The 22530-nt window shown below is 38.7% G+C and overlaps 1 protein-coding gene across 5 annotated transcripts in view; it reads left to right on the top strand.

Moving 5' to 3' along the window:
* LOC105195185 (flocculation protein FLO11) overlaps positions 1-22530 on the top strand; it is a 66942-nt gene that overhangs the window by 23648 nt on the left and 20764 nt on the right. For 2 of the 5 annotated variants that reach the window (XM_011160474.3, XM_026131049.2), the window contains exons 2-9: positions 3223-3273; positions 6937-7138; positions 11169-11397; positions 13109-13259; positions 15179-15274; positions 15663-15746; positions 16524-16559; positions 18084-18149. In XM_011160474.3, the coding sequence (XP_011158776.2) occupies positions 6949-7138; positions 11169-11397; positions 13109-13259; positions 15179-15274; positions 15663-15746; positions 16524-16559; positions 18084-18149 (852 nt within the window). In that variant the 5' untranslated portion in view covers positions 3223-3273; positions 6937-6948. Of the gene's footprint in view, positions 1-3222; positions 3274-5926; positions 7139-11168; positions 11398-13108; positions 13260-15178; positions 15275-15662; positions 15747-16523; positions 16560-18083; positions 18150-22530 lie in introns of those variants that run through there. The other 3 variants (XM_026131053.2, XM_026131050.2, XM_026131051.2) reach the window with 3 other exon arrangements.

A 22530-nucleotide genomic window follows, 5' to 3' on the forward strand; every position in this document is an offset into this window, starting at 1 on the left:
TAATGTTTTACTAATTCTTCTATATAAAGATCCCTCTCGATCGGGAACAGTAAATCTGTCTTGTCTTTAAAATTTGCGATCGCGCCTTCACTCCAAATAAAGTCTCTGGAAAGTCGTAAATTCATTACTTATTAAATTTGCAGGTGCACGGAACACAATTTTTATTTGTTTTACTAGAAAACAGATATTGGTCAATTGCAAAAAAGTAGCAAAAGTCCTAAAGATTTTCTGTATTGCAGTGAAGAATTCATAATTACATTTAGCAGACATAATTTTTTTTTATGGAAAAGACTGTGTTAGGTAGTGAATTTTTAAAAATTGCATTCAATTATTTCCAAAAAATAAAAGGAACTACGTTCCCAGCGATTGTATATCATTCTGTATTTAAGTGTCTCTTAAGACGAGGTATTTATATCTTTAATTTGCGGCGATAACGATAAGCTTATGAGTTGTTCAAAATAGCTATTATGCACTCTTGGAGTCTTGACTTGACATTGTTACTAAAATCCTGATTAATTATAAACTACGTGCGACAGCAGATTCAATAAAACCCACCGATTCGCCTAAACTGTTTACGCTCATTTTTAGGTCATTACACCGCGACTTATCTCACCACCCATGTGATATCTGTCTTGAGTAGGCGTTCGCTTCTTGTTACATGTACATCATTCAATAACAAGAAGTGAATGACAAAGGAAACGACGTGCACGAATGACAGATTGTTAAAAATAAATTACAAGCCACGATATATTTTAAAGTTTTTTTTTCCCTCCGATTTTTACATTCCGTCAAGAAGAAAATCTGTTTCTATAGAAATAATTGGGAGGGTTTGCGAAAGCTCAATAGCCGGATTTCTTTTTGTGTTCCGTGCGTGAACGTCAGATCTATGTGCCTACTATTCACGAAAATTATGGTGATCTTCATCATGACCATAAAGAGAGCGGAGGAGAGAAACGCGGACGGACAATGCAAAGAATTCTCGGGAAATCGATTGCTCGGCCTCGGCTGCTCTCTGATCAAAAGAATCTTTGAGGCGCTCGAAGAAGAAGGGGGAGGAGTTAGTCGGGTTACTATTTTTCGCTACTCTTTCATCCCCTACGGGACGAAAATACACACGGCGCGCGGCGGTGCACAGTCCCACAGAGCGGATGCCGCTGAAAATAAGACGCGGAAAAGTTTCTGAAAAAAAAAAGCAAAAGAAACACGGAGATGAGGGATGCGCGCCGAAATGAGAGACATACTAGTTTAGTGCACTACTTCCGGGCTCGTTCTTCGTAACAAATCCTCGTCGTCTTTTTTCTCATTCTCTCTCCGTCTAGTGCTCCGGTTTTGAAAGGAAATTTCCACGCGAGGCGTAGCAACTGCTAACAAAGCACCGAGAGAATAATTTCGTGTCCCGTAAAGTTAATCAGTCCGCCAGCAATTTTTATTCTCTTCAACGTCACACGTGTAGCAATACAAAGATAGTGTCGGCGGAATTAGAAAAAAATCTACATATTAGAAAAGAACTTTTGTGCATGCATGGAACAATGGACTTTCTCCAAATTTGAATTTTTAATAATAAAATTACGAGGATCAATAAAATTGATAACGTTATAAACTATCAAGTTAAATCACTAAAATTTATAAGTCATTAAATTACGAAGAATGGTGATATTGCAGTTAATTAAAGCTACGAACTTTTTAATTTTTAGATTTAATGATCTGTGCTTCTTGTAAAGAGAAGATGAAACAGATAAAAATTGAAAACATTAGCACAGCTCATACAAATTCTAGCTCGTAATAATAAAATATATTACTTTAAGAGCTAGAAATGAGCAAAAAGGAAATTGTTATGTAAATAATAAATGTATTTAGCAATTTATTCCATAAGATGTACAACAAAAGAAGCTCCAAGTGAAATTTTTATCAAAATATTACGTATTTATTTGATTAATTAATTAAATTTTATTTGCGATTCATCGAAGCGTAGATTTTGCCTTTCTAAAAGTAATTGTTTCATGCCTTTGTCTGTTCTCGAGAATTTCGGAGGCGTATCGCTTCAAAATAAAGTGGACCGTCAGCGGTACTCTGTACCGCATTAATACAGTGCGGAATACCTCGAGATCCGCGTGCGTATCGCCGTGAGTGCGTGCATGCGTGCGCGCACGCAAGTGTGCATGCATTCTGACCCGATGCGTCGTGTCGGGGCTGCCATCGCGTTCGTTCACTCTTTATAAATAGAAGCTTTAAATTCTGTCGCGAGTCGCGCGGGCGTGGCAGACCGCAAGAGGAGAGATCTACGATGATCCTAGTCACGAAACACACACATACATCATTCAACGCGATTCGCTCGTTCTTTCTTCCCGCCTCGTGTCTCGGCGCGCCGTCGTTAATTTTCTTTCATCTTGTTATTTCACATAACATTCGCCTTTCTTGCCGAAATACCTCATTAGTGCGTGAGTGGCACAACAGCGTCTCACGCGCGATCATCAGCTGGCAATTAATTCGATGGAACACCTTCCATTTCTTTTTTTTTCCCTTTCTATTTAGGGCGCGTATTATGGTTCAGAATGGATTCCGATTACAATTAGGTCCAGTTTTTTTTAGAGAACAAAAAATAATCTAAGAAATAATTGAGTAATTCCGATCAGAATCTATTCTGAACAGTCCCATAATACGCGCACAAAAATTTAAAGCTGAAAATATATGTTTTTAATTATTTTCCTGAATGAGAGTCTCTTTTACTACTTTTATTATTATCATTCTCGTGGCTTCACCGCGATAATGAACGCGATAATTAAGAAACAAAACATAAATGTTGAAAATATTTTATCCGCGCTTACTTAACTTCAGAATTTGATATTTGGCATTTTATTCGTAAATATTCGCGAACGAGCATGGCAGTAGAACGTCTCGTTGGCCGATGCGACGGTTCGATTCGAATTCTCCGCTCGACTTAGCGGCTTCGAATTGAACACGTTTGAAATTTAAGCCGAGCATAAATTCCAAGGAAAGCTCTCTGTTGCGGGTATCGGCTGTTGCATAAATCAGGCGCGGGGATTCGCAGAACGAGTAGGTAGTAAAGTTTGCGCGAAGCACGATCGGTACACAAGTCGGACATTATTCATTGACCCGCCATGACCCCGACACTGTCATCGTCTCTGCCTAGTTATCCCTTTATTATTTCTCACTCCCGCCGTACTTTCGATTCTAATAGACGTCTGTCTCTCTCTTTTACAGATATTCGGCGCGTGTACGAACCACGACTTGACATGCCACGCCTTCTGTGAGGTAAGATACGGATCATTTTTCATTATAATTAGCTGACGCAATTCTCCTAATCGTAACAGGATTAAGGGAGGCAGGAAAATTGATTAGAAAGTGACTTCTTTAATTATTAATAATTGTTTCATTTTTACTACTAAATTTTTTTTAATACTTTTAATTTTGTTACAGTATTTTTTTCTGTGAAAATGTTTTAGTATTATTTCAATATCAATAGTTTTATACAATGTAAAAGTTATTTTACGCGGTTGCGCAATTTCCGATTTCTCGTTTGAATTCACTGGTTTGTAGCTTGGAACTTGCTTAGTTCTGTTATGAGTAAACGATAGATATCTTCATAGAATCGTACGTTAAATTGCCTTATAACGCGTCTTCCTGAACGTAATCATTTGACGATTTATCGGGTGATCATCGAGCGAGATTTATGGTCTAGCATTTATCAAGGGCTTGGCAACATTTTTCCGATTATGGGAATAAAGGTACGCGGCGGCTTTTGCAGAAGAGTTTCGCATTGTTCTACTCCGAGACGCATTGTGGCATGAGAGCGATGTTATTTCGCATTCCATTGCTCCTAAATGCCATCGCGATGAGAGAGAGAAAGAGAAAGAGAGGGAGGGGGGTGGATCGATGGTTCGTCGTCGCGGATGGTCGCCCGACACTGTAATTGTTCCGGGAAACCGGAAACGCGTAATTACGTTACGTATCGAATGGAAAATTGTGCGTCGTCGTTCGACGGCTTCTGCATGCATTCCGGGATGCGTGTGCCGCCCAGCTTTTGCAGCAATTCCAGCCGTATCCAAGTTGCACAGACAATTGAAAGTACGCAAACGTTTTTCACATTTACGAAGCGATAAAAACTGTTGGTTATTCGTGTTTAGCATTCGTAACCACAATGTTTAGTACGAGGGAGTGAAATTTTACAATGTAGAGAAAAAAATGAAGTCAAACAGTTCCTTACATCTACGTAAAAGTTAAACATTCCCTTTATATCTCTCTCTCTCAAAATAAATAAAATATATTTATAAATTTCTGGTAAAATTATCTTGTAAATATAGAACTCCAAAAATGTTATAATTGTAGAAATTGCCGTTTACTGACAATATTTTTACGATATTATTAATTTAATTTAACCTGACATTTGTCTTGATTTACGTAATAATTTTGATAATAAAAATCATCGTATATGTCACTGATCGACACAAATGTCGGCAAGTCCGATTAAACGAGTTAACATTAAGAAAAAAGTTTAAAGAGAGTAATATGAAAGGTGATATGACACGTTAACATGTGTGGGTTTATGTGTTTACTTGTTGCAAAGCCGACGATCTTTGAATTGAGGCGCGCAGAAAATCCATTCCGACTCGCATAACGTATGAACTTTTCCCACGAGAGCTTTCGATGGTTCCTCTATAGCGAAATTGCACAGTTGCTCTAACTGCATTCCCGAGCACGACATTTGCGAATGGCGGTACCATAAACGCGCAAAGATATTAATTCCGGGTAAGCGCACGTCATTCCGGAAGCCGTGTCAAGGCTGTGACTACTACTGTCGATACAACTATTTCATGAGTAACGGCGCGATCAATTCTCGCGTAAAGATCGTAGTTTCTCGAAATTTTGGCAATTCAAAATCCAATAGTTTTCACATAAGTAGCGTCAAGTCGATCAAGTGCGATTCAATTCTCAGTAGGAATTTTTAACTTTTTTTCTTACTATCAGGCAAAGAAAAAAGCAATTAAATCAATAATTGTTAAATAACAAAAACTGTGATTTATGCTTATAATTCTTGAACAATTAATAATTATGATTAATAACGGAAATAAACGGAGCAAAAATAATTATCAGTCATGATTTATTTCATCGTTCCAGCTAGCAATCAAAAAATAATTGTGCTTCTGATTATGATTGATGCAACAAATTAGCGGTATGCTAAAAAGAAATACTAATGCCCTTTTATGCGATCTGTACGTTAATCTAACTGCAAATGTGTAAAGCTCAATTAATACGAAAAATAATTATCAATTAATTATACCACAGGAGGAAATATCTAATTACTGCTCAACAAACCTATCAATCTCCGCGCCGCCGAGAAATCCGTGTTAAGATTTTTAAACGCTTTCGGCTTCCAACGTAAAATTAGCCGAAATTTAAATTGATAAAGAGATCGCGGAATAAATTGCTCAGCAACCATGTTCGCTCGCGTATTTTTGATGGCATCGCACTTTAACATACCGCCGTCGCGTAACTAACGGCGACGGCAGCTTAACAAGAACCGGCAGCGCGCTAATTCTCGACGGACTTCCCCACGTTTTTCCGACGTGGCGATGCGAAGCCCCAGCTAACTCGCTCTCCACCGTCATCCTCGTCAGCTGTGCGAAGGTCAGGGTCGTGCGCACGCCAGCCGAGAGGGTGCAATCGATGCACCGTCCGCCGTCGCTCCGCGCATCCCCTCGCCGGATGCAGTTGCCATGGAGACCATCTCTCCTGACCCCCATTGCCCATTGCCTGGAGGAGCGGGAGAGCGGTAGCAGCCCGTCGACGCGCGACGCACGAAGAGGGACCTGGGGATCGGGTATCAATCCTGTTGTACGCTCGCGGAGTGGCGCGAGAGAGTGGCGAAGGCGGCGAAGGCGGCGGCGGCGGCGGCGCGTTTAATGCATTCCGCGTTCTTCTCTCGCTCTTCTTCCCTTCTTTGCGATTCGTTAAAGGCGACATTCCGCGCGGCGAGGAATTCTTTCCGCGTGCCTGTTCCGCGTCCGGGACCGCGATTCTGGGAGAGAGAAGCCCGGGAAACTTATCTCTTTTGCGCAGTGAGAAATAACTCGCGTGCAATTGTGTTTTCTCTCGGTGAGAATCTCTGTGTGTTTGTTGATTATTTGGTGCCGTGTCTCGTGCGATAATAGATGTTATCGGTGGGTGGATGTAGCGCAGATATCAAATAAAATTACACGAGAAAGCATAATTGAAATGTTCGTTGTATCTCGAGCCACTATATACGCATCGACGCAACGTTACTTTTAAAGAAAAGAAATTTGATAATAATAAAATTGATGATAATAAAATTGATGATAAAATACATTAAAGATTATCTGAGTTAATTGGATGTTGATTGTACCGTTGTTTAATCAGTCCGATCAAATGATAAATAATTGATTCCCGCGCATAAAATGAGCAAGAACAATAACCATTTGACTACTTTACGATTCGAAATATTCTCCAAAAATGGTCTAATAAAAGGATTTCCCAACTTTCTCGCTAACATTACTAGACTCGTTCGATTATCTCCCTTTCATCGGATCGTCGTAAGACATAAATTATGATCCTCTAATCGAGGCGTATCATTCGTGCCAAATTAAATTGCGCAAGGTCGCCCGGACAGTGACGAAAGTAAGGTCAACTGATAGAAATCGATATTCCCCGAATCGTTCGCGTAACATAGCCACACCAAGACCACACCTTCGCTTTTAATTCCGGCCGCGCTTATTAAACACGGCGGGCGTAGAGGAGCAAAGTATTTTCTCGCCGCGTTAGACACGTTCGCGAATTTGAGGCGGGAGAGAGATGGACGGCTGGAAGAGCTGGAAAGGGTCGGAGGGCTCGTTTCTCTCGGCATGGTATCAGCGCGTGAGAGAGTCCTACGTCGCAGTTTGGTTCTTCGGGGTGTTTCAGAGCAGCAGGACGATGTCGACGAGTACCGCTCTCGGAGGCGGTGGTGGAGGCGTTGGCGGTGCCCTCAGCCTGATGGGTTGCGTGAGAGAGGCCTCGCCGCCCCCTCAGAATCATCATCAGCACCATCATCATCATCAGCATCGTGCTTTCGGCCTCGGCGAGTGCCCGGCGACCCAGCACAGCGTCGACCCTCTGCCCAAAGGTCAGCGAAGCTTGAGTAATTCTTAGTATACTTTGACAGTTCGTATTCTTGAGAGATGCACATGGAGGTAATTTTATTTAGTTGTCAGCTCGATTATAGAATGTGTAATGATTATATCGTAATTTTGCAATTTTTTTTGCAACTTTAATAACTTTAATAACTTTATATTAATAGAATACTCATCCTTAAATATCACGTTTTTTTAAACTATGGATGCACTTCCGTGATTGTGGAGCTAATATATCTATATTTTATTAATTGCCTAGAATTACAAGAATATTTATTACTTCAATCATTTCTTATAACGCATCGTTATTGATACCAGTGTTGTTCACTGAGATATTAATTATTAGCATAATAGAGTGGATTAATATAATGATTCGATGATTACTGAACGAGAGTCATATTTTCCAACCATATTCGTTGTATTATTTAAATCGAATGGATTTCCTTGGAAACTGTTTTCTGTCTCACTTCAAAAGATAGTCTAAAAATACGATGCTGGCGGCGACAGTCTAGACGTGCTGTCGGAAAAACTGCATTTCCTTCTCTGAAAATCAGATTCTCGGTCTCGTGCTCATTCGAAACGTGCGAATTTTCGAAGCGCGTATTACAGTAACCTGCGGGGTAACGAAGCGTATGATGAAAAATTGTAGAATTTTGTCGAATGTCACGTTTGTGCGAAATCGTCGATTTTTTTATAAAAATACACGATACATCGCAATAATTTAATCACAAAATTGTTTCTCTATTCAGTAATTATTTTTATTTTTTTTATAGTTCTGTCATATAAAAATAATAAAAATTGTTTTTTATTTAAAAAAATGGAGACAGAATTGATATTTTAATCTGTTTTTTTTATTGCTTAAAGTTTAGAAACTATTTGTTTTGAGAGGAAATAAATTATTAATCTTTACTCAACGGTTCTCCAAGTTCACGCCCAAGTTAGCGTTACGGTATCGTCTGCAATCCGCAAGGCTGTACGAATGCACAGACGTCCTCCGCAACTCGGGCAAGGATGGTGAATCGAGGTCGTCGTAGCTGTAGAAGCGCGTACATTTAATTAACAGCTGACAGATTAAAATGACAATTGTGGTAGGCGGCGATAGCTGCGATTTCTTTTCTCTCTTCTTATTTTACGTTACGGTACGCTGACTATTGTTCGGAAGAACGTAGCCGCTCTACGTGTCATTACGGATGAGTTTCCGGGTCGGAACAATGACCTCCACCATTGGATTAAGTCTCGGTAAATTGCAAAGCTCGGCATCCGCGGGGTAAATTAACTTACGAGTTAATTTTTTAATCGAGGATATATAATTAGCGGAGGAAACTTTGTGAATTCTCGATCAGCTGACGTTTGTTGGTGTCCCAACCAAAAATTCTTTCGTAATTAATGTATTAACTTTCAAGAGTACTTAAAAATTTCAACTTTTCTCATTAAAAAATTTAATTTGCTCGCCTTGTATATAAAATGTTAATTTAAACTGTTAAGAAAAGTTGACGAATATTAATAAGAAATAAAGCTCGAATAACTAAGATATACATATTTCGTAGAATTGCTATTCCTCGCAACTGAAATAAGATTTTATCTGAAATTGTCTAATGTTACAATTTTTCACTGCTCGTTTATACAGTTTAATTATTTTTCATCATTTTTACTGTACTCACGCATTTCTACACAGTAAGAAATATTTTGCGTTAAAATTTTTATATTGAATTTTTATAGTTGCGGTTTGAATGTTTTGTGTTAAATTGATATTTAATATTTCTTGGTGTTAAAGAATATTTATTAATTAATTAATAAACAATTAACATAAAAATATTAATATAATTTTAAAACGCAAATTCTAAAATAAATGAATATCATATGTACGTGTCGACATTATAAATTAATTTTACTGAAAAAATACGCTTTCACAATTTGTTTCCAAATTATGTCAAAATATTATACTTTTATGTGTTAATTTTTTATACAATGATTGCGTTACTTTCTAGTAACGCATTTTTATCTTGTGTTAAATTAACACAAAATTTTTTACTGTAATAATGCGATTAACTTTCGATGCAGTTCACACCTCAGATAATATAATCTTTCATCCGGGGGGGATCCCGCTCCCGTCGGGTATTTTTTATTTCGACGATTCCCGCGGCTACGGTGACGGTGCATTCCTCGATATCGTACAAACAGATGTTCTCGTTACGTGCGATAGACAGCCGCTAGCGAACGACTCGGGCGTAGCATTATTTTTCGCGCTTCAACGACGCCGGAGCCGTCACTGAAGCGTGTAAAGTGCGCTCGAACAGAGAGTGTCAAGTACACAGTAAAGATCACTTCCTATCAAGCGTACATTCCTCCCCTCCCCTTGTCTCGTTAAGGCCGTGTGGGCCGGTATTCGATCACTGGACGTATGTAGACGACATCGTGGTAGGTCGACTTTAAACGCAGCATCACGCGGCATCGATGGGATTGTGATAGATCGACTTTAAACGCAACGTCATCACGCTGCGTCGAAATTGGGTATGCAACGACGAATCAGGATGCAGAATACGTTGGCTTTAAGTATTGTTTAATATCTGTATTGTTGTGCTACGAGATGTATGAAATTAAATACGTAGCCACCAGAATTTGAAGGCTATTATCACATGCATTCGTGTTACGAAAAGATTGGGTTCTTAGATATCAAAAACACAGGCTGGTATAGACTTTATTTAGGTCATCCGTGTTGCTGTCATAATTTTATATAAATCTTTTTATTTATTTTTTTTATTTTTTTTCAATGCAATTTATTAATTTTTTCCAAATTTATATCGATAATTTTAAATTGTTAAAAATGTTTTTTTTATTTCAAGCTATTAAAAATTTTTTTTATTTTTTTTTGTTTATTATTATTTTTAATATCTATTATATTTATATTTAATTTTATTAGATTTATTTTTTATTTTTTTTTTGCTTTTGTTATGAATATTTGTTATTTTTGTTCACACGCCGTAAATTATAAATATGTACGACAAATACTTTTGGTTTTCGTTCTCCGATCTGCCATCTCTTGTCGAGATTGTCCATGTACCTGCTAAAAGTTTCAACAATCTCGTTTTTGTGCATTAACGAATACCTTTGGTTTTCATTTTCCGATATGCCATCTCGTCAAGATTGTTCATCTACCTGTTAAGAGTTTCAAAAATCTCGTCTTTGTGCATTAACGTCGACAGCATTGCGAGCTTTACTCGAGAAGCATCGACAGATACGTCACGTCAAGCGATAACTGTTGAAGCTGCTGAGTGACAAGGACAGAGACAAGTTAGTGGAGACAGGAAGATGGTAATGGCCATTAGAGAAAGAGAGAAATCGAATACCGGCACGACATTAGGCACGTACCTTACAAGGAGAGGCTTTCCAGGCCCATGATATGTCGGGCAGATACTGAGTTATCGAGAGGCCGAGCTTCTAATCTTATCATGTCACGACCGCACCGTGTATTTTGCGTGTTATCCGTGAAGTCAGTCAGGTGTACACAGCGCAAATGGAATATGCGAATTCTAATTTTATAAGCTTCACGAAGGATGCCATCTCTTGATTCGATCGTAGATTTTCTCGGTAAATATTATCCGGTCAGCGGATTCTCAAGGATTTCGAAATTGTCATTTTCAGTGACGATAACACAAGTATATAAAATAAAATTTAATTGGTCAAAATAGAAATTATTTTTATTATAATTGTGAGTCTTTACTTGGTTCCTTTGTAATGGATTTCTATTATACTTTTTAATTATTGCAGTATTGTATCAGTCCCTTGAGGGATAAATTTTTAATAGTAACAAATGATTTTAGTTTTATTCAATTACGTTTCATTTAATTTAAATGTATAGCAATCAAGAAGGAAAGACTGAAGAAAATTGAAAATATTGTGAATATTTTGTGCTTTTCTTTGTCAGCATTATTAGAATTGTGCCAGTGTTGCTACGAAGAGAATTTATATTGCATGATTTACATTACTTTCATCAAACTCATTTCGTACGTCTTCCGTTTGCAGAACCAAAGAAGCGCCGTTTTCATCCCTTACGCGGTCTCCGGAAGATCTTCCGGCGAAAGAGCCGCGGCGCCGCTGATGCGCGTTCCGTTTCCAATTCCGCTGATCGGGATGCCGAATTGGCACGTCTCCCACGGGAGGAGATCACTATGAGGCATCCCGCGGGACGTCCCGAGGAAGCCCGCAGCAGGAGCGCCAGTGAGCTCCTCACCGACTCCTGCGATCGGGAAAGGTAAAGTTTAAATCTACCTCTGTCGAGTTTCAAAAGTAGTTTCTCTTAAAAGAAGTGGATTAAAATGAATGAATGTAAAGATCAACAATTTGGAAGATTGGTTTTATACAAAAGTATTTTTTCTGTATTACATTCATGTGTATTATTATTATTTCTTAAAATAATTTTGTCGAAAATAAATAAGGCTCGAAATAGTTTGATTAATAATAATCTCAGAAATTATTGTTTAAATATTTTGATGGTAGATACAGTGACAGCTTGGGTGTGTATATCATATATGTTTAATTTTTTTTTTAATTGCTTCCTACTACGATAAAGATAGCTTCAGGTTCTCAGCAGATTAAATGCGATATCAGAGTATCGTATCCATCATCGATTGTCAATGTTTTGCAGTAAAACCATGTTAAATCTTTTCAGTGGGCGACACATTAGATTGTCAAGAAAATGCAATTTTATCGCGACTTTTGAGACACGTAGATCGTTTAAGCAGTATATATATCACAAAGTTCATTTTGGCGCCAGTAGATCAGTTATATGGCCAGTAAGTGATTTATATGGCAGTTTAAACTTGGGCGAACCTCAATTGTCGTCTCCGAAAATAATTTCGTGACGGCAAACGTAGGTAATTGCGCCAGTCATGTCACTGCTCAATATCAGCTACTGATAATGGCTAATTACTTTTCATAATATTTAACTGCGAAGGAATTTAAAATAGAAGAACTGTAGGACAGCATTGACCTTGTTGCCATTTGAAAATCTAACGATATCTCAAAATAATCTTATGACCGAAGTTTAAACTTATTAAGATGCAAATGACATGATAATTGTCTCGCAGATAATAATAATTACTATTGTTATTTTTGACAAAAGTTTGCCCTTTAAACTTTATTTATAATTCGTTTTAAGCGTTTTATCTTATCTTTTGATCATTTTCTTCAAAAGTCACACTAGTAATAAAAAAAGATCTCTTTTTTCTTTTCTTTTCTTTTTTTTTTTTTGAATGAATGTAAAATACTTTTGTGCTTTTTGGAGCGTAAATCGAACCGCATTCGATTCGTTATCAATTTACAATCCTTGGCCTCGTTTTCTCACTCAGGTTTTATTTTTGTCCTCGTAGTACCTCGTAGTGGCTTACTTCGTAGTAGCACGAAACTTGAGGGCGTTTTGCGTGCTCTGTATGATTTACGTGGGTCGATATGTAACGTCGTATCGTATAACGACGACGCGGTTTGCTTTCGTTCAAGCGATACTGCCTAGCAAGCGATAGCACATCACAGAAAGGCCGCATAATTATCTGTCGTTGTTGATGCGTGTCATTCTTGGCAGATAACTCATTGCCTTAATTACGAGTATTACTGGCATTGAATAAATGTTATGTTAAACGTTATTCGCGTTGAACAAGTGTGTTTTTCTTGCGATAAATTTAAAATAATTTCACAGAAAGAGGGAACAACATTTTTTGTATTACATTTATTATCATATAACATTTTTGTACATTATAAGTTATTAATTTATTTTAATTATTTATATTATATATTTTTTTATACATAATTTGTACATACATTTTTTGGACTCGCGTACTTACACAAGTTTGCTTCTATCCAATTTTAATAATGTAAAACGAAATTTCTATTCTTATATGAGGTACCATCAAGAAAGTCAAAAATAACTCTTGATACATATTTTATTGACCGTCTCTTTCCCCTTTCAGCGTATTTCTGCGACGAGGCGGGGTGGAGGATAGTTTCGTCAAGTTACGAGGAGGTGCCGGTAAATTGTCAGTGTCCCATGATAGCGTTTTCCCGGGAGAAGTTCCTCACACACGGCCTCTCTCCTCGCTGGCCAGCCTGGCGACGCTCGAGGTCAGTATTTATTCTCGTATTCAGATGTCACAGATGTTCTGTAAAACGTTCTAGCTGCTTTTAGCGTATTTCTCAGGGGACCGGTCACGAGGGACCGGTACGTTATTTAAGACCAAGCTTAAGACACGTGGAAATATTTTAAAGAAATATCGAGGATAAGATTTCCTAAATTCGCACAAAATTTAAAAAAAGAGAAACGTTTATTTTTTTAATTTTCAAACAAATTTGCTCTATTATTAGCGGTACAATAGTTTGCTTATGGATTTTACAATTATTATAAAAGATTAAATCGGTATTATGGATTAATATTTAGCGGTGAGTTATCTTCTTGCGTGCGTTTAAAGGATTGATGCAACATTTACGCAATCACTCGCAAGACGGACAACGCTCGAGACTCGAAGTAAAGTTTTTCTTTTCCATCGGCTGGTGAAACTCCCGGCGACACTCGAATTATCTGTAAGAGCTCGTTAATCGTGACGCAAGCACGGGCGCACATGTATTTGCTCGTGTCGTTTACATATCCGCGAATTATATACATGAGCGCGCGCGGGGACTTCGCGAGTCGTACGTGCTCGCGACTGCGTGAAGCGTGAACGTCTGCAAAAAAGAAAAGAAAAAAAAAGAAAAAACAGTCGATCCTTCTCGGTCCCATCTCGCGGTCATCGAGGAGATCCCGTGGTATTCTAAGCACGCGCGAATCGAGCCACGCGATTACACGTGTCCACGATCAGCTCGTGACTTGTCTTCCAATTTTCGCGGCGAGGCGAAGAATCACGCACTCGCACGCAGATGTTACTCGGGGTAAACCGATCACTATTAACCGGTGGATTGCATAAAAATGACGATGCACCGCGATCGGGCGTAATTAACGAACAAGGCTGCTGCTAATTAACCGGCGCTGGGCGGGCGGCTGACGGTCTGCATTTCCTCGAACGAACTTGCGCGACTTACTTTTTCTTTCTCCCATCGCACACCGTTACTTTCCTTCGTTATTCTTCCTTTCGCGCGACCGCAGATCGTTATCTCTGGTTTTTTTCGTCGCTTCCGTCCATTTTACGTTGCGGCACGTACCGTTTACAACGAAAGTAGTAACAGTTATCTTAACTTCTACAGAAATAAACTTTTAAGTTAGATAAAAGTGATTTAATTCTTTTTTCTTTCGTTATATTTCATTCAATTTAAGTCCATGGAAAACAAAAGAAAAATACAATCTAAAATCGAATAATATTCGTTTTTTCTTTCAGAGGAATTAGAATTTATTCCTCTGGAGAGATTGAAGGATTATCATAACATTGCTTTCATTAGCACTTGAGAGAATCGCATAATAACATTAGCGTAGTACATCATTACGATAGAGATTATTCAATTTATTTACGGTACGTGATAAATACTAATTCGATTAAAATTTAAAAGCAACACACATAATTTGCAAAGCGCGCTCTATTTCGAAATATATATGCCACTAAATTATATTTTATGTCTCGATTAGAATGAGAGGATTTATCTATACAGTTTTATAAATAGTAGGCGACGTACATATTAATTCGATTCTGTGGAAGCGTAATATTTGCGAGATAGAATTCACTTTCCGTTTTCGTGAATTTATATTCCGGCAAATTATATCGCGCACCTAATTGGAACGGCGATAATCATAGATCGAACGCGTCTCTCGACATCTGCAATTATTGCGGTTAATAATTGTTTGATAATTCGCATCAGAAATATCACGCGAAAATGTGGAACGATCCCTTTCCATCCTTTCTATTTTCGAGAGAAAAATGAGAAGCGCGTTCCGTCCTGATACTTGAGGAAAGTCGCGAATAGTTTTCATGTTCCGTGGAAAACCCGAAACTCGCGAGGACTCGAGAGAAGTTTCACTTCGTCCGTACACTACGTTTTCTTCTTCTCTTTTTTTCCAGCGGAGGCAGGCCAGGAAGAGTAACGAGATCATCGAGCACAAAGAGTACAATCATCATCATCATCCACAAAGGCATCCACAAAGGATATCCCTTCGGGTAATTCGCGGAAGCTTTTAACATACATTTAAAGTTCGTAAATCGACGCGTTACGAGTCGTGGCCGGTGCTCTTAGCGATAAGCATTTAACGCGAAACGCATAATAATTTTTATCGCCGTATTGTTTTTTTTATGTCGGAAATATGTTTATACTTTTCGCACCGTTAAACTGTCGCATTCCATACGCATGACGTACACAGTGACAAAATTCACGTTCTGCAATACGGCGAAGATATTTTGCCTTCAATTAATTGTGAAAAAAAAGGTGAAAAAATTTAAAGGTCATCCCTCTCGAAAAATTAGATTTCCGCGTCAGATAAAGTTTCTGCAAATGACGCGACCGCATCGCGCTCGCAATAAATGACCGTTGCTTATCTTTCGTTCGTAGGTACTCGAGCAAATAAAAACGGTCATAGAGAACCGGAACCAGTTGGCCTCGGCGACCTCGCCGGACACGTCGAGTATAACGCATGTAAGTATTTGGCCAGAGAATTAATTTATCCAATCCAAATACCGAAAGGACAAACGACAACTTTCGGTTTTCCGATTTCCTGATACGCGCGCGACTGTTGTCTGATTATTCGTATCTTTCATTTGAAATATTTTTTTCCATGTGCATTTGATAGACTTTGCAGGCGGTTGTTAAAATATTAATTATTTGTTAAATTGTAAAATTGGTCGACTTAATTATTATACTGAGGAAAAAAGTCTGCTTGGATTAAATTTTTTTAGTTTAAGTATTTATGTATTTGTGTGACTTAAATACATAAAATCTTTGAACTTTAATTTAAGCAATTAACTACACATATATTTAACTTAAATGAATAAATACTTGAACCGAAGAAAATCAATCGGATTTGAAAAATTTAGTCGAGTTAATAACTGTTTTTTTCTCGGTGTACGATGATCATCGCGCAACGTAATTCGCGTTACTGCTGAATTTCAGTCGCACACGTCCTATTCGTTACAATTAAATTTCGCCGGCGCGGAATTTAGCGAGTAAAGTTAACTTTTCCATTTCTGCGGCCAGCAGCGGCGCGAAGTTTTCGAGGACGCTTGAGAATCCGCGCGCGTGCACGTCCGAAGGAAAGCTGGGCCGCTCTTCTTAATAAAGACAGAAAGCAAGGCAGCGATAGGCTCCTCTCCGCCGCGGCTAATTACCGCGCGTTTCACCCATTTTTTCCTAATAATGTTACATGCACGCGGCGCGCATACATAAGTGACGTCACGTTTCGCTTTTGCGTTTCAGGCTGCCGGCGAGCGGTATCAGCAGGAAACCACCGAGGTGAGATAAAGTGCGCGACGAGCGTTTCTTTTTACTCTCGGCGTATCGGCGTCAGCGCGTTGTTGGGACTGTCGGGTGTCGGGCCGCAGTTTCAATCCACACCGCGACCGTCCGGTATCGCTCGCGCGTCGCCGATAGCGACCGATATACGAGACCGATCGCGGCAGCCTCGACCGTCGATTTTTTTTTCATGTCGCGTGTCCGCGTTGCGCGTCTTTTATCTCCGCCATGTGGTCCTTCGATTTCTTTTTTGTTTTTTCTTTATGAGATGACGTAACGGCGTCGATTTGCCAAAATCATCGCGAGTGCGATAGTGCACACGCGTGTGTTAAGTGCGCGATGTCTTCGAAGATGAGTAACGACGCGGGTCGCCCGAAATCCATGCGAAAGATGCTCAATAGAGTCCTGCTCGTGTCCTCAATCGTATCAACCTTGAGGACTAGGATCGGGGTAAGAGCAGGAGCAGCAGGAGGAGGAGGAGGAGGAGACGAAGGAGGAATCTCCTCGTCTCTTCTCGTTACTTCGCGTTAATGTGAACTTTCTCCGTCGATTGCTCGAGAAAAAAAAGTCGCGATCTCGCCGCCGCACCGAGCTGACAGCTTGTCATCGACTTTCCTTCCTTACGTCATACTCGTGCTCGGCCTGTCACTCGGCTAAATATACATATTTAAGCTCTTAACCCGCGCGATCAAGATTTATCATTATCTCGCCGGAAGATTCGCTCGCGAAGTCGAGACTAGAGATGGGATCAAGTTCAATGTGTATTTAAAATTCCACACTGAGAAGAAGAGCCGAAATATTAGTATGCAAATTTTTACTTCTGACGTTTTCTTCATTATTTATTGGTTATAAAAAAAAATTGACTAATGATAAGATATACATTTCCGAAATATATCTGATTTTTCTTATCAACTGATTTATCTGATAGGAATAAAAAATTTTAGTTCGCCATGTTGAAATAAAGATTTATTATGTAATAAGTTTTATCTTTTAGGATTCGAATAATATTCCTAAGAAATAATATTTCGTATATTGTACTTGCGAAGTAATCGATACTAATTATTTTAGAATGAAGGCTTTGCAAAGATTCGAAATTTACTTATAAATAATTTCTCTCGTGAAAAATCGAATCTTTTAAAAGTTGTACTCAAACCGTAAAAATAAAATTGTCACTCTATTTTTTTTTATTAGAAAAATAAAATTTCAAGTAAAGCACTCATAAAGAATTCGAATATATTTGAATCAGATTTGAATGTACTTAGAAATAACACTCGTTTTTTCGCCATTCGCCAGGGATTTATAAAACGTTCGAACAGAAATTTAGTTCAGATTCAAGTCTATCTGAAAGTAATGCTTTTTTCTTTCTCAAAGTAATAACAGAGACTTCTAAACTACGCAAACAAATTCGAACTTATAATAAGTCACTTAATCCCATTATTAGTCGAGACTTCTCGGTTGAAAACGAATAAACCACGTTGCGCCGTAGCGTCGTAACGAATTAATTGGGTCGTTTTTCATTTTTAGAACCGCTTCGCCGTGTTCGAGAGACATGGAGAGAGGAGCGGCACGGAAGAGAGCCAACAGTCGAAGGTGAGTGCACGATCTTATATGAGAAATATATCATTCATACGCGGTATACGTCCTATCGATTTCGCCACGCGTCCCGCCATCGCAGCCGCGTGCTGCAGAAGAAAAGAGAAAAGCGTATCCTCTTGGATACTGCATCAATCAAACTGTCGTGAATCAACCGACGAATTTCTGCAACAGGTGGCGAATGGCGAATCCGATAGAGCGAGAGAGATAGAACAACCGTTAATCTCATCTCTCTCGCTATTAGGTAACTCTTTGTATGCGCGCTGCCAACGAATCTCGTATAACGTGGGAACAACCGCGTTTGTTGATTATCGAGATACGACTCGGCCGAGTCGCATTATCGTCATCACCTCGCGTGCGGGTGACACCGGTGCACCGGGCTCATGCACCGGTGCAACGGGAACCTCCCGAGGTCGTCGCACGACCGAAAAAGCTGTAATGCCTCGGCACTTTTGTTCCGTCCACCTGAAATATCCGGGTTAGTCGTCAAAAAGTAACGCGATGAACGGTGCATCGTGTATAATTTATTGTAATTCTTGGAACGCCTAAAGTATGGCTTCCACGGCGTAATCACGAGGGACAAAGATGTGGACGCATCAGCGAGAAATTGCTAACAGGAAGCTCTTTGTGACCTGCACGCTGCCGCGGATGCGCTGATATTTCGTTCATTGTTCAGTACCCTGAACGATAAAGTCGGTATTTATTACATTGAACTTTTTAATATCCTACAAACTGTTACCTGCATACGCGTCATTTCGTGATCTTTATTATTTTTTTCGGGACCACATCGATTCGTGGCAATCCTTCGTGTCATTCTTCAAACAATCGGTGCATTCGTTTAATTACAGTCAATTTTCATAAATGTTAAAAAATGATTTTAGGCAATATTAATAATATTCAAATTGCAACAAAATAATTAAGGCCGACACATTTAATAAAATTAATTTGGACCGCTTTTACATTAAAATTAATACATCCGCATATATGAATATATATTTATTATTATTAATGTTTAATATCAATAATAATTATTTATGTCAATATATTTCTATAATTTAATGCTAAGTACTACGGTTTACTATTATTTCCACGTTACAATTCTTTCCGAGGCGATATCTGTCTTTTAATTCGGGGAGATACATTAGGTATTAGTCTTTTGACGAGCGAAAAAAGTGACAATGCGTGCGCGATGAATGGGAGAGGAGGGATAGTGGAGAAGAATTATTTCGAGGGGATCTCCGAGTTTGTCACCGCGCCTAAAGAGAGATATTTTTGGATTGTGACACGGATCTTTCGACGCGAAAGCGAACGTCCCGCGAAATGTAAGACAATGAAGATGAAGGAGGGAGAACGCGGTGCCGAACGCGAGGAATGCGTTCCGCGTCGCATTTACATCGTTCTCTCCGTTGTTTCAACTTCTCTCTCGCGCGTTGCTCGCGCTACCATTATTTCCGTCTGCACGGCGATGAATCTCCGTCCGCGGCTATTATTGCGGTCTTCGTGACGGACGACGCAGTTTAAAACAATACCATCGACCCGATACGCTCCGCAAAATCACGTTCTTTGTTGCTGCCACTGTCTCGGTTTTCAGAACTATTAAAACACGCGCGTTCGCGCTGTATTGCAGCCTCGTTACTACAATGGCATTGTCATTGATGAAAAGTCGATGATGGGCTGTACGTTGAAAGGGAAACTGATTCCGGTGATCAATTAATTTGTTATCAAAGCGTCACTATTTTTATGGCAGTTAATAGAATCCATTAAGCAACAATTTCAACACATGTGATGTTATTTTTTTAAAAGAATAACGTTTGTTTTAATGAATATCACAATCAATCGCCCAAGGTTTTCGGATAAGACGGAAAACGCGAAATGAGAACGCGGCAGCGTCCTTTTCTCGATGTCGGCACTTGTAAAAGCTGAAATTTGAAATAAAATTTTAATTAGAGCCCGAATCGAAACGCGGACAGATTTGACGACTTTGAGGCTGGACAACGGTTTTTTTTTTGGCACATATAGTATTTCTTCCGCGTTAGTGATGGATTGTCCAATGACACGAACGTTAAAGATACGTTAAAGGCATTAGTCACAGGATGCGGGAGAGAGGAAGGGGGAGGAGGGGAAATGACGTTTCGATAGCGAGTGTAGGAACAAGCAGAAGCGAGAGACGGCACGTAATAACGGGGGGCACGATACGAAGTTTACTGTTACTTGGCCCGTGGCCTGGCAGCGGCGCATGGATCAACACGCCGAGCGTTTCAATGCCCCTCGGTCGCTGGCTTGCTTTCATCGTCGTCGTGACGGACCGACAGGCAGATTGGGGCGATACAATAAATTGTATCCTAGAAAAAAATACCGCTGCGCGAATGCAGGACAGCGAATGTATCAATGGCATTGATCTCGGATTTATCGGGCAATCGTTTATCAATTCGAAGTCGATTCTTTCTCGACGGATCATACACGAGTTATCATCTCTATCATATCGTTTAATCTTCACGAATATTATTATTTAGCAAACATCTGCAGATGTTACTTGTAGGAGTAAATTTTAAATAGATGCTTAATTTTCTTTGTTATCTCTATTTTTTATTTAGTTGTGCAAACTTGGTACTTACTAATAAAATACGATTTTGAAAGATCATTGCGTCTTATCTGTTTACATTGGAGCGTGTGAAACGTGTTGCCTTTATCATGCAATTACAATTTTTTTTTTTTTCATACTTTTACAATTTATTTGCCACTACCGGCAATAGATATTAAATAGACAACGTCAGTAAAGAAGTGCAACATTTAAAACTTGCGCCGGTAAAACATCTCGGAACGGCGATCATTGTTGTTGCAAACAGTCGGAGGTGGCAGCACTCGTACGATCAAGCTGCTGCAAGATGCAACAGATGCAGTATCGTGCATGAAAGAGGCCGCTAGCTCACCTTTCATCGCGGTTTGCGGCCAATCGCCATTTTGACGCAATGAAACTTTCTTCGGGAAGCCGCGAAATTATAAACTTTTTTACAAAATTATCTTGAATAATTTTGGCAAAATAATCTCTCCGCATTGTTAAGAAAAAAATTTTGCAATTATTAAAATGAAATAATAAATACCTATTAAAATAATGTTTAAAAATACAGAAAAAAATATATGATGACTTCCGTAGATAGATCACGATGTTTATAAAAAGGCAAGACAATTTTAGAAACAATCTCGCGTTTGCTATTATTATTCTTACAATTGAGGAAGTAGATTTTTATTATTATCAATCACGTTCATTCGCGTTAATGATGATACACAATAGCTGCAAGTTACCGAATCATCGGATCTTCGATTATAATTAATTTTCGTGATACGCACTTTTCTTTCTTTCCCTCTCCCTTCTTCAGCACATTTTTTAGAAATAAACATAGCCGGTTTGAACGGTTTCGAGGGATTATATAAAGCATCGTAATGTTCGCAACGATGTCCCGAGCGCACTCGAGCGAAGAAATTCTTGTGCAAGTAGAAAACGGGCCAATTATTTTTTCTTTATTTTTTATATCTTTTTATCGATCGATGATTACTCAACGCTGCTCTTTATGATTTTTTTTTTTTCACCGTGTTGCAGACTTTTTGTCATAAGGCCTGTTTTTTTTTTTATAGCTGAATTAATGTACACTTTCTGTACTTAAAGTGAAATAGCTATATGTTTGAAATTGGTGAAAGCGAGAAGAAAAATTTTAGTGCAATCTCTAGTGCAGCCCGGTGCAGTTGTAGAAAACAAACCTTTACGTCTATCATGCACTCTAGGAGGATCCTCGATTCGAGAATGTTTTTTTACTTTGACATTTTAATAACTTCTGCGCGAATAGAGCGGAGAATTTTCAGATACTTTGCCAAAGTATCTGAAAATATAACTAAATACAGATCTGAAAATAATTTTTTGTTGGACCATCACAATAATTCTGTAGAACCCTTAAGAGCGTCACGAACAATGCTACACAAAATTTTGATTTGTTTTTGTTCTAGCAACCAACGGTTCTTGAGCTTTTTTTCATAATTATTTGGATAATCTAGCAAAATTATTTTGAGGTTTGTGTCCTGCTAAATTTTTAAATACTTTAGCAAAATTTCTCTCGTTCTTTCCATGTGGAATTTGCTATTCATCACGCTATTAAAACATTCGTCGAAAGAACGATTTTACTGCAGTACGTAAAAATTTAACTAGATGCAGAAAATAATTTTATGTTGGGTCATTAAAATAATTACGTAAGTCGTCCAAGTATGATAATGTTGCTGCAAATAGTTTGACATTCTACCAATCAGGTTGAACGTCCGATACAATTTTTTAAATGGCTCAACGTAACTATTTTCAGATCTGTATTTCAGCAAAATTGTTTTTTTCGCG

The sequence above is a fragment of the Solenopsis invicta genome, chromosome 5 (genome assembly GCF_016802725.1).
Source record: "Solenopsis invicta isolate M01_SB chromosome 5, UNIL_Sinv_3.0, whole genome shotgun sequence".
Lineage (NCBI taxonomy): Eukaryota > Metazoa > Arthropoda > Insecta > Hymenoptera > Formicidae > Solenopsis > Solenopsis invicta.